At 29.9% G+C, this 14519-nt stretch overlaps 1 protein-coding gene across 3 annotated transcripts in view; it reads left to right on the top strand.

Moving 5' to 3' along the window:
- Positions 1–14519, top strand: part of LOC148235412 (nephrin-like) — a 630188-nt gene that overhangs the window by 526947 nt on the left and 88722 nt on the right. For all 3 annotated transcript variants that reach the window (XM_088186958.1, XM_088186959.1, XM_088186957.1), the window contains exon 6: positions 12882–12960. In XM_088186958.1, the coding sequence (XP_088043084.1) occupies positions 12882–12960 (79 nt within the window). The remainder of the gene's footprint in view (positions 1–12881; positions 12961–14519) is intronic.

Raw genomic sequence — 14519 nt, 5'->3', positions numbered from 1 at the left:
AGCTCAAAATCTTAAAGTATCATCTTTGAAATCTTAATCAATCAAAACAAACGTTATACTGTATAAAGGAGATGCGCATATATACATATGAGATGTGATCGAAAAAAGTGGTTAAGCTTATGTTGGAATCATTGTATATAATGCTTATCTAAATCAGCCATATAAGATGCATAGTTTGTGATTGGTAGCCAAGTATATATTACGCATTTTATCACGCTTGACAATTTATTCATTTTGAATGAGATGAATCAATAATTTACATAAAATTTTGTAGTTAAGTACACCCACACCTCGCTATACGGCCGCTCTTTATACGGCCTTTCGCTATTACGGCCTTCTTCAATTAAGGCACGTTTTCGATTTACGGCCTAAAATATTTCGCTATAACGGCAAAAAAACTTTTTTTCGATGTCGATTCTTAAAAAAATTTAAAAATAGATTAAATTTGCATAATTTTTAAATGAAAGGTGAAGCAGCTAGCGCCGATCAGGCCGCATCTAAGAAATATCCCAACACTAAAGGGAATTATTGAAAGAGGTGGTCATAAACTTGAACAAGTGCTTAACGTAGACGAAACAGGGCTTTATTGGAAGCGAATGCCTGATTGCACGTACATTTTAAAAACCGAAAAATCTGCGCCTGGTTATAAGGTGTCTAAAAAACGATTAAATTTGCTACTTGGTGCAAATGCCGCGGGTGATTTTAAGCTAAAACCACTTTTAATATATTTGTCCGAAAATACAAGGCCTCTTAAAGGACTAAATAAAAATCAATTACCCGTCATATGGAGATCCAACAAGAAAGCTTGGCTAACTAAAGCTACTTTAGAGGATTAGTTAAAAAATCACTTTTGCACAGAAGTGAAAAAATATTTGCGAGACAATAACTTAAGCAACAAGGCTTTGCTAATTTTGGATAATGCACCAGGACATCCTACTAATTTATCCGAACTATCTGAAGATGTCATGATTGAGTACCTTCCGAAAAATACAACAGCACTGATCCAACCAATGGATCAGGGTGCAATAGCCACTTTTAGGGCATATTACCTACGCCGAACTTTCCGACAACTTATAAGGGAAACCGATGGTAAATCTTCAATTAAAACATTTTGGAAAAACTATAACATCAAGAATGCTGTTGAAAGCATCAGTGAATCATGAAAGAAATTAAAATTAACAACAATGAACCATGTTTGGAAAAAAATATGGCCAGAATGTGTAAAAAGTACTGATGCAGAAGTTAATTGCCTTCCTGAAATTAGTCAAAACATTTTGGATCTAGCACATGATCTCGGCTTTGAAGGTTTGAACGAACATGATGTGCTTGATCTACTTGAAGCTGATAGGGAACCCCTTTCCTATAAGGAACTCATTCAGTTGCAAGCAGAACCGGCATTTGATGAAGAGACAGAGCCTGTTGAATTCAAACAGCTAACATCAAAAAAATTGTCAAAAGCTTTTTCCTATTTCGAACAAGGAATAAACATTCTCCTTGAAAACGATCCTGACGTCGAACGTAGCGCTAAAGTTTCTCGAGGAATTAACTCAGCCATTAGCTGTTATAAATCACTGAAGAACGAAATGGACAAGACGGCAAGACAAACAACGTTGGACAATTTTTTTAAGCCAGGCCCATCCTTACCAGCGAAAAATGAGAGCGACAGTGATCGGCAGGTTACCATTTCTTTATCGTCTTCAGATTAAAGCCATTTTAAAAAAAATATGTATGTATTCATACACATATTTTATGTAACATGAAGTTGTTTCATTTTTGTTTATGGATTATTGTTGGTTTTTGGAGTCTGTTATTATTTTATGTACAAATGTATGTACTTGTTATGTATGTATTTTTGATTTAAATGAAATAAAAAGATAAAATGCATTTTAAATGATAAACCATGTTACATATTTAACAAATTTGGAACCGTTCCCATTGAATTTGTATGAATTTGTATTAGAATAATTGATTCGTTATACGGCTTTTCGCTTTGCGGCCAAGTTTCGTGGAACGTTTCTAGGCCGTAAAGCGAGGTATGGGTGTATAGAACATATTTAGCACACTACCTTCCAATTTTATTTAACGCGAATAATTAACTTCTTGGCGATCAGCAGATTTATATTTTGCCAAACTTTTCCGTCATCTTTAATGAACAGAAATCGCTTCGAAATATTGCTTAAAATGCTTAAAAAATAATGCTACTACTGATTCAAAATATCGACTATCAAAAATACGGTATGTAAGCCTTAAAGCACCAAGCTCTTAAAAACTTGAAATAAATAATAAAAAAGTCAAAAATTGTAGAAGAATACAATAAAGATTTGGAAAATGTATCAGATCAACTGCTTTTGAATACTGCTGTTATGAACTCAAAAATAATATGTTTAAAAGTAATGAAATAGAAAATAACATTTTTACATTTAAGTATACTTTAAGCAAAGATACTATTTTTAAATATTTGGGTTTATTAATAGAATGTACTTATACAAGAGAAAGGCGTTAAAAATGACATAAAAGACAAGCAGTCAATGGTAAAAAATAAGGACTATTAGAAAGAACAAACTTTTTGATGATATATTAAAAATTAAATTATACTTTGACTGACTCAAACAATTACTAATGATAATAATTATTTAATCCAACAAGTACCCACACATAAAAATGCACATAAATATATTGAACTACTATTGAAAGTAGTCAGGAGAAACTAAGTATGCAACTTTGCTTAAATTTAAACCAACTGAAAATTCAGATAGTGTAAGCTTTAAAACTAAAATCAGCAGACAAGAACCTATGGAAATATCATAAAGCTAACACAAATCCGGACAAGGCAGATGTGCTAAAAAACGCTCTTTCTACAAATTTATAGCATTCTAAAACTGAAAACAAATTAAATAGAACAATTAAAAAAATAAAGGCATATACATAAGCTAAAATATCAGAAAATACACGTAAAAATATACATATGTATATTGAAATTACTACATAAATTAATTAATTTATTAAAATCAGAAAGCAACGATAAAAAATTAAATCTTTTTATATAAAAACTGCTGTATATTTAAAAAGATGATTAAAAACGAAAAGTGGTTAGATGAATTTTAAAACTAAAATCATAAAAAATTACTAAATCACTTAAAAATAAAAACACAGCGTTAAAACCCATAAAGGTTATGGCTAACACAGATTAGGGCAAAGCATGATGCTAGATAACGCTCGAATTCACTAAAACATTTAAATAATAAAAAACTGAAGGCAAAGTACGAAAATCATGTAAAATAGATAACGAATAAATTTGCAGAGTTATCTAACAGGAAATTTTAAGTGTATTTAAAAAATCATAAAATAAAAAAATCTCTAAATAAAGCAAATGAGATTTAATTCTTGTTCATATTTTATATATTTCCCCAACATTTGAAAAACAGTTAAAATTCACACGATAAAAATCCTACTAATTTCCAAAAGCTTATCTTTTCATAAGTTTTTTACAATTATTTAGAAAACATATTCTGTTGCGTTTATTAAAATTAATATCAAATAGTTTGTCTTTTGCTCAAATCACTCAATAACACAAACTTAATAGTTTGACAGAGCATACACGTATTTTTGTATTACAAATCTAAGCATAGGTTGCCCCAATGCGTCATGAAAGTACAAACAATATATATATATATATATATATATATATATATATATATATATATATATATATATATATATATATATATATATATATATATATATATATATATATATATATATATATATATATATATATATATATATATATATATATATATATATATATATATATATATATATATATATATATATATATATATATATATATATATATATATATATATATATATATATATACACACAATTAAACATTTAAAAAAAACGTTATGGTGTACATCTATAATATAAAAGATAAGCTTCACCCCATATATTTTTTTTAGCTCCTCATAGCTATCGCCGAAAACGTAACTCGAAAAATAGCTAACAAGACCATTCGAGAATCTAATGTTGCTCATCTTTCAAAGAAATAATTCGTGACAAACTTTGTCTAATGCTTTTTGAAAGTCATTGGTCTGGATTATGCCACTGCCTTTGAAAGTCACAAGAGATTAGTGACAGTGGAATTTGCGCAGAACCGGTCTGAAGTTTTCGATACACTTTCACGAAGGTTTCACAATGAGGGGACTTTCTTGCATCTCCAGAAATCAGGAAATAATGAAGTTATTACTGAAAAAAATAGAGTATGGGCCTTTTAATATTAGATATAGAAAAAGCTTTCAATACGCTATGGCATGACGGTTTTATTCACGTGTGATCTAAAAGTAAAAAACAGACCCCTAATTAGGCATATGCATATAGTACATATATATATATATATATATATATATATATATATATATATATATATATATATATATATATATATATATATATATATATATATATATATATATATATATATATATATATATATATATATATATATATATATATATATATATATATATATATATATATATATATATATATATATATATATATATATATATATATAATGGAACCTTAATTAAGCTGCCAGCTTTTGCTGCCTATAAAATCCCGCATCTCATTGTTGATTATAACAATTGAGCTCCACCTAAGGGCATAACTACAGGCACCGTTGGCAATGCAATGTTGCCAGCATCTCATCTCACCTTTAATATTGCACTCTACCCGTCTGGGTTGGGAAAAATTGCGTAATTAAATTCGCTCTAGAGCCAACGTCGTCATTTTGACTAATGAAACAATGAGAACTTCAGCGCGGGGAAAACAATTTGTCGGCATCAATCTAACCGTTTGTAGTATATGTATATTGGCGAACAATAAAACACCCCTCTTGTATAAATTGTAGTATGTCCACGCTAACCTTATCGTCTAGGATGTGGGAAACAAACGTATAATTTCTTGGGAAGTGTGCGTGGGCGGTAAAAGTGGATCGGATTAGTTGGAAAGGTGGAAAATACGAAAATCTGTGTGAAAGGTTCGCGATAGGCGCGCGAGTAAGCCGCTAACCTCTCACCTGTGAGATTTTCTTTTTGGATGTGTGTGAAAAATGTGAGGATAACATATATGAAAAGTTTCAATAGAACGCAAATATTCGATAGTGAAGTTATTTTTTTAAGATCATTGAAGCAAAATCAAAATCTGTAAAAATAAAAATCTTTGGTGTTTTAATTATTCCATTTATCATAGTTTTAAAACTCACATTAAAAAAATGATAATTAAAATCACTTTAAAAAATGTCATTTGAAAGTATTGAGTTTAATTAATACTCGAAGCAAACTTTGCCCTTTAAAAATTATGAAAAAAAAATTTTTTTAATCGAATTATAACTTGACCTTTCCCACAATTTTTCGGGTTTTAGAATGAATTTGGCTGCAATTCGTTTCGAATCAAAAACTATTTGCAAAACCGTATATGATAATAACTTTGGAGCAATCTTTCTAATGTGATTTTATATTACTAATGTCCTTATTTTTTGCCGACCTTCATTTCGAATAACCTAATCATCTGCGTTTCTAGTTAATATATTTATAAAAAAATATTCAACCTTATAATTAAAAATATTTACATAATTATATTGCGATTGCCAAATCATCCACAATTTAGCTGTAGTAAAAAAATCGATGAAATTGTAAATTCGCTAATTAATTTATTAACAAGCACATTTTACACTCGATAGGTTATAACTAGAGATTGTGTTCTAAAATTCTCGAGAAATTTGTTTATGAGAATCTGTAGAATATTTTTAATTTTCAAAATATTTTTATATTACATTTTAAATTGTAATGGTGAATCGGATAATGAACGGTTCATATACTGAAAAAATCGCATACCAAAAATTATGCATTTTGCGCTTCGGGATGAGTTAGAAACTATAATTAAAATAAGTTTATACACTTTACAGAATACAGAATTTAATTCGCAAATATCAAAACAGGCGCTTTTTTTTAAAAAATGCGTATTTCCCTTCAAAACTAGAAGGTAGGGTGATAAAAAATATTATTTAAGAATATTTTGTTATGATTTTAACACTTAAAAATACAACCTTGCTTACAACGCTATAAATAATAATAATTACTATTTAAAATAAATTGTTTAGATACATGTGCATTACATGTCATTTGGCTTAACATCATCTGATCCTTTAGTTTTTGTTGATGTGATAAAACAAATTTCTGGATGACTTATGGTATTGTCTTAATGGCAAAGTTTCGTATGTAGCATGCTGCATTAACAGCACACTAAAATATATTATTCCGGAACCTTTGTATAAATTATTGATTTAACGGTTTAGTACATCATTCAATTTTTTTTGGATCAGTTTTTTCCCATTTTCCATCACAATCTGAATTTTAAGTGTTCTTTCTGGTGTAGTTTAGCATATAGTGTCATTCCCAGATACTTTGCCTGACTAGAGAAAGAAATGATTCGTACATTAAGATACGCCATTAAGATAGTTTATGTGTCGATGGGTGAAATTCACTTTCACTGACTTACTCTCATTTAGTTGGAGATTGAGCTATTCAGTTTAAATATTGCTTCTATGTTATTATCACCAACGGTTAAAATTTCAGTGTGTCTGTAATATTTTTTCAGCATTTGGTAGATCGATGATGTAGATTAAGTGGCCTAATATACTGACTAGAGTCTCCAATTACTCGAACCATCAACTACTCGAGTATCAAATATTAAAATTTTAAAATACTTGAGTACTCGAGTACTTTCGAGTATTTACCAAATGTATCAAAATAGCTATTATTCAAATTCGTGCACATATAAATAAATAAATAAAATACTTAGTATGTTAATTTTTACAATTATTTTAACTTCACGAACATACTTTTTAAAAACAATAATGCAAAAAGTGTCTCGAATTTAATATTACTGCTAACATTTGGTTTTATTATTCCCGTTATGGAAAAAACCCTTTCCGTTGCTGTTGATGTTGGTCTTATTGTCATTAACGCGTTGGATAAGGCTTCTAATTTATATCTGTTCGCTTTTTATAGATATAAAATTTTTTGAACTCTCTTTTTATGTTCTCTTCTTTCATTCCCTTCTCTGCTTTTCTCTTATTTCCTTCGACTATTGACAAAATAGCATTTTGTAATTCTTCTTGAATTGATTTTTTTTCTTAACAATATAGAATATTCTACTCCTTCTGATTAATGCGTAGAATTTAAATCTATATCCTTCGAAGATGTATTTGGGTGAATCCCTTTCACTCTAGAGCTAAACGGTTTGCAAAGAACTGACTTTACTTTAAATACCTTTAAAACACACAATTGTTTTGATTTATATTTTAAGCTGAGGGATCAGTATAAACAATTTACAACACTTTACGCTACAACTGCATAGTCATAAAACCTAAAAAAAAATTTTGTTGATATTTCATATTGTTCATTGCCATAAATTAGATAAGTCGGGACTGTCGAACAGAAAACACAAAAGAAATTTCTCCGTCGTACCTACTAACATACCGACGACCGGAACTATGCAACTATGGAACTATGAAAATATTATACCTGATAGTAACCGCTCTAACTCGGGACTTCGGGCATAAACGCCAAATAAAAGCAAGACGTTAACCTTTACCGGACCGAGTTAAAGTTATTTTTGTTTCTGAAATATTTCAAAAATTTTTAATTTCGAGTATTAATCGAGTAATTTTCAAAATACTCGATTATCAAGTACTTGAAAAATAGACAAAAATACTCGAGTATCGAGTACTCGATTACTCGAATTGGAGACTCTAATATTGACATGTGTCACTCCAGCTTTACTTTTCTATTACAATACCCATATTTTTTAGGTATGATTTTTTCTAGCTCAGAAGGTAACATTTTTTTTAATTTTATGAATGAGTCCATTGTCACACTTCATCTGAGAAACACCGGGAAAGATCACGAAGCAGATTTTCATTTATTCTATTGCATGCTCATTATTAATGGTCCAGTGATTCCAACGGAAACTTGTGCTCAAAAATTACCATTTTCTTTCAAATTATGGGCACTGGTCTTTTAAACAGCAATTTTTCAAACACCTTCATACAAATTTGATAGCAGAGAAGCTTGTCAAAAAAATGATCAAAAATTTAAATATGCTGATATTTAATAAAAAAAATATGCTTCTATCGAGGAATTACAATATGTGTTATCTAATGCTGATATAACACGTATTTTATAATAAAATAAATATTTAAATAGATACGTTTCATACACGTACACGTCATGACACCCGACCTGTCACCGCATCCGAGACAAACGACTTTTTTGCTCGACGCTTCCAAAAATACACATTTAATCAAATCCGACATTTAATCCCGACTTTTCTTTCACGCGTCTCCATACACAATTTTTAATATATCACATTCGCACGGCGCTGTATGTGACCATGATTTCGCGAATCTGATGAGTGCGCCTCAAATTCTAGATAATTCAAACACGAGTTTGGAATTTATTAATATATTATATTTGTTCATAGTGAATGAAGAACAGCATATTTTTATTGTATAAATCAGGTACGTTTCAGTTAGCATATAAAAGTTAATATTCTCGAAAAATACTATATCAAGATCAACCCACATGTTTCTCAGTTGCTCAATGTCAATCTTTTCCAGTCCTGGTACTTTTAAAATTGTTCGATGGATATCGCGTAAAATCCTCTCAGCGCACAAAAGACTTGTGATTTTAGGGACCTTTTATATATACTATACTTTGTATTTATATTTATGAAAATAAAATATATTTCTAAGCTAAGCTATCGGTGGATCTGTATTTCATTTCAGAATTTCTCCTGCTCCCTATCATTCAGAAAGCGAGCTCTTTGTTTATAGCTTTAACGGCAAACCGAAACAGTTCTCTGGGATTTAACTATTCAAATTCACATCCTCATGAATCTTCTAAATAATGTTCTTGCCGAAGAGTCTTCAGACCATAAATTCCGCAGATGGCGACTTGGAAAGTCTACGGTATATCTACATAGCCTTGGGTCAATGGCGCGCGCGTTTAATTCGAATACCATCGGGGGAGCCCCCGCGTTAACTTTTATTTATGGCCACTCTTTCCCGCTTTTTAATGCTTAAACAACGGTCACCGCAACCTCATAATTCATATCGTACCGGAGCATTAAAAAAAGTTCTTTTCGAAACTTTTCAGCGCCCTCTTATTTGCATTTTACTCTGTTTTTGCGCTCGTAAGTATGAATAGACGTCGAGGGTGATGTTTTATTTTATTTTTATTTTTTCCACCGCAAACACAGGGTGTTTTTATGCACAAGGAGCGGTCAAATAGTTTGCTGATTGAGTGGGAAGGAAACGTTGAGGAACTCTGGACGAAAAGTCTAACGTACAATTTAACAAAGCAATCGTCGCGTCTATAGAAACGATTTAATTTAGACATTGTTGATTATGTTGTTGACTAACTTTATTTATTAATCACCTTTATGGTTAAATATAAAATTGTATATAATATCTAGTACACATAATTATATTTTTTAGCAATCAATATTATAAAATTTGAATATTATATATTTACAATTCAGGGGGTATTTTTTAAGAAAAACTAAAAAAATGCTTTTATATTAAAAATAAAAACTTGCCGGAGTGATGACTTCGTAGCCAGTGAGACCCAGGGTGGAATCTAGTTAAAGTATTATAACATTATAATGGCGAGATGTTTCCTCTGAGCGGTGGTGGAGAAGCTGGCGCAGGGATGACGTCCGTGGGTGGTCTTTGAATGTGTTGTAGATGCCTGCAGTGGGTGTCTAGAGGCAGTTACTCTTGCTGCAATGGTCGTGTTCGGGAGTCTCAGGACTTATCTTCGCGTTTGTCATTAGGGACTCGTTTGCCAGTCGGGGTGAATCTGCTGGTCTCTTCGAGTGCCTGTTGGTGACTGCCTTCTTCTCATCCGAGTCCATGCTTAAGTATCCAGTGCTTACTGACCAATCTCAATTATGCAGCGATCATCCAGCCAATCGCTACAGTCTCTTTTTAAAACGGCGAAATACCCCTTTAGAAAGCGACATTTGCTTGATGGCCATTATCCAAGATCGTATTGCACTGCAACGGAAATCTTGTGGATCCGGTGATTTATTATATCCATGACCGTTTCGCAACAAAGAAATATTCTCTCAATGATGGAGAATATTTACAGTAAGAACAAAACTCGTGTTATTCATGGGATATTTTCTGGTCGTAACGAGAGCAGTGTGGTCCAAATTCTTTACGCTATTGTCTTGCATCCTTGTTGATGGATAATCATTTTGGTTACAGTAAATTAACGCTAGTTTTGAGACAAAAACCCTTTCAAAGTGTGTGTTTGCCACGTTCGGTTTGTGCATAACAGTTCATTTGAACTAATTAATTCAGAAGTGAAATGGTAGATATTTATGCAGTTCCTGACTAAAGCGTTTCAGTACGGCTCATATACCATTCAATGGAAGTTCAACGTCTAACTAATTTCAATGTTTTCGGGCGGAACTAGACTCTTTTTTATTGTTTAATATAGATCTCGTTAGACTGTTTAAATACGTAACGATATATTCGAATTTGATAACATTTAATAGAATCCAATGATATGCACGTTATTTGTTTGCACTGGACACTGACATTTTAGTGCCTTTGTTAAAATAAGTGCTTTGACATCCGTTAATTATGCTGACAATAAATAAACATTCTTTCTTAAAATATTTAATTAAGGGACACAACAAAATTAATTGTATGATACCCTTTTAGCAAGTCTTTTGTAACTAATTAAATCACAAAGTTAACGGAAATAATTTAAAAAATATATTTTATACCATAAATTGTATTATTTAAATTTATATATATTATTCAAAGCCATAAATGAGTTTAAAGAACTTTTTTTGCAAAAATCTTGTAGTGTTACTTATTGAATTTAAATCTACCTCTTATATTTAATCCACGAACTTTTCGCTCTACTCTTATACGTATGATATTATATAGTAGATTATATATTTTTATAGAGCTATAGAGTTAAATCAGCGTGCATCGAATTAATCTATAAAGTTCGCATAAATTAAAAACTTTGCAGCAAGGTAAACGTTTTAATAGTAATACGCTTGATAGTTTGTGATCGCCCTGTTACTGCGCCAGCATCCATCCGCTCCCCCTCGCCGAACGCCCACTCTTACCCCCACTCTCATCCGCAAGACCAAGTTATAATCTCAACTAATTGGCAATCGCCTCTAACTAAAAACGGCGAAAAGTTTTTTCTTCTCCACTTCTTCCTTTCTCACCCTCGGTTGTTTTTCTTGCTCCTTCGTGTTTATTATACAGAAGGCGAAGCTCGCGGAAAAGGTTGGTCTTAACTGTTTTGTATCCTTCGCGATTATTTTTTTTACCCTGCACAGCAAGGACGTTGCATGCTACATATTCATGGGGATCCAGCTCACTATATTGTCTCACACGTGAGATATGATACTGATTTAATTTATTCATAAATTTGAGGCACAGCATAGTTTACGAAGCCACGCTATTCAAGTTGTTAATATTATAATTTTACATATCAGTTTTAATTGGAAATACACGTGTGTTTATGTGGTTTCTAAAGCGAATTTATAGCTAGGAAACTATATAATATAAACCCCCTTTTATAATAATTTTCGATAAATAGTGAAGTATATTAGCCATTAAATTGAACTACTAAAACCGCAATACACAAGCAGCTTTACAATAATACATGTATTTATTTAAACCGATTAGAACGACAGACAAACGCATTTCCATGAACCACACAATATCCTTGCTGTTCAAATTAGGGATCAAAGTGAACGATAGATACTCTATATATAATAAAGGTTCAATAGGATGAACAACTTTAAATTATTTATAATTATTGTAAAGCATCTATGTGACCGTCTTTAAAACTCATTTTTTATATACATTTTAGAGCAGCAAAAATTTATCTAACGCCTATCAATTAAAATATATTTTTACTAGTAAAATATATATTTATTAATAAAACAGGAATTATATTTATATTAGTGAAAATATAACTTCTCTATAAATACACATTTTCTGTAACATACAACAATATTATAATAACGCATAATAATTATTTATAGAAAAAAGGATTATGTGTTTATACAATAATAAATACAAGACTTTTAATTAATTTGTAATTAATAATAAAGTTTAGTAAGTATTTAAGGTAATGTACGCACCATTTTTTTTATATTTATAAATGTTGTGTAATCAAAATTCAATATATATTTTTTATTATTTACAGACTGATTCTGTTATTGATTTTTTATTATGTTACTATTCAAAGTTTAAGAAATTTAATTAAAAATATAAAAAAGTCCCTAATATTATTAACGCTACGTGAATCACGTTTGTACACATCATAAGAAAATAATGAATAGCATTTCAAAGAAATTCCAATTGAAGAAGGATAACAAGCTGTATCAAGAAACATTCTAATTAAAAAGTTAAACTCCTGATTTGTACGGATACATCCCATACAACACACACGTACTTACATACATTCAACATAAACATGTGTGTATACAATGTGTTAAATTGACCCGGACAAAGTTTTAGAAGCTTTCTTATCTATACAAAGTTGGATTCTTTTAATTGTGCGGCAACAAAGCTTAGCCTCTTTCTCGAAAATCCTTTGAGAGTATAGTGCAGATAATGGATTTTTATTTTCTTTATATATTATAGTATAAGCTCAAAAGTAAAAAGTGAAAAGTTTAATTTAAGCTCATTTTGTTAATGTATCTGCAAAAAATAACATTTGATACTATTTATTTTATATGTGCTTATCCAATGTTTTTCATATTTGTTACAGATCGCAGATCAGATGAAGTTATAGAGATCGAAGCTCCAGACAGGAACATCAAAACTAAACGCTACACTGTAAAATCCAGGTGAGATCTCGTAGTAATTTTGTGTTATTGTTGTTTTACCCCCCCCCCCCCAACATTCACTGAATTTGCATTCAACATTGTTGGTGTATTGTTACGGTTGAGTTGATGTTGTGTTGCCTAAGGCTGTTTCAAATTAAATTTAGAATTGATGATAAATTTGAAATTAATATTGTGAACACGCACAAAAGGAAAATTTTCACTGAGCCTTGAGGCCTGATGAGAATATATTTTTAAGGGCACTCTGTTTTATTTGTTTCGAATTATTTACACAAATATATAAAGAATATAGTATTGTGAAAATATGTATTGATTTATTTATAATCTTATTTAGATATTTTTTATCAATTTATAATATTCTTTACTAAGATACAACGAAAATAATGCATGAGAAAATATGAGAAAGCTATTCGTGTAAATGTGATAACAAATATTACTCTATTTAACTGTAAATTAAATTAAATGAAAACCTTTTAATTATTTCCCTATTAAAAAAATCATATACAGAGTGCACATATTTTATTTTATATTGCTTATATTTTTTCATAAAAAGTATCTAAAATTGAAATCAATCTCGTTATTAGCTCATTTTGATGTACAGTATATACAAACTAACTCGATTTTAATCAATTATAACGTTATTCCTCCGTAAGATTAGAAAAGCTAGAAAAACCTAATCTGCAATGATCGACCAGAATTATAATTATATGATATACTAATTATACATCCAATTTTCGATATAGAAATTTAAGAAAAACACTATTTTTTAAAAGGGATTTGAACTCAGGTCTTTTGTGTGTCAGTTTTAGACTTACAGCACTGACCTATCATGTTTATCTACTAACGAAATAAAAGTGAAAATATTTTTTTATTTTTATTTTCTAAAAATAGTTTTTAATAAAATTACTCTTGTCGTTTTTCATTGGTGTATAGAAAAATTGAGTAAATAAAAGTGACAATAAATTCTTTGAATTACATATGTATGTTATAAGCAGTTTTTTTATAGTTTAAATGTATATCAGTCAAATTAAATATTATTATTTACATAGCATAGATACAAATATTAGGAATATTATATTTAATAAAATTATTATCTTAAATATATTATTTTATTTAGTTTTGCAAATTAGGTGAGCAAAAATATTAAAGATTGAATTTAATTTAATACTTAATACTCGGAAGTAATAAATTAGGTCTAGAGTATATATAAGTAAAATTAAGATAGCAGGATTCAGATGACTTAGATTAGGTAAGAGGATACCCATGCTTAGGAATTAAGGGGTGAAAGGTAACTTTGCAAAAAATATTTATTTCGGTCATAGATAATTAATTTGATAAATAATGAAAATGGATCTAAATATTTTGCAGCTAACCTCCTCCCCTCGCTCTTATTTTTTATGTATTATACATAAAACTGTAATATTTCGCTAATATATTAAAATATTATACTCTAAAGCTACCATTTCTTTGAAAGAATAAAAACAAAGTTAATAAACGCTGTGTAGCACAAAAATATATAATAATTTCATAATCACTTTAACATTTATTGTTTTGGTAATAAA

This window comes from Plectrocnemia conspersa, unplaced genomic scaffold, assembly GCF_051122295.1.
Source record: "Plectrocnemia conspersa isolate PC_06_02 unplaced genomic scaffold, ASM5112229v1 ptg000005l, whole genome shotgun sequence".
NCBI lineage: Eukaryota > Metazoa > Arthropoda > Insecta > Trichoptera > Polycentropodidae > Plectrocnemia > Plectrocnemia conspersa.
Note: the sequence above shows the minus strand (reverse complement) of the source record. Positions and strands in the feature narration are given on the sequence as shown.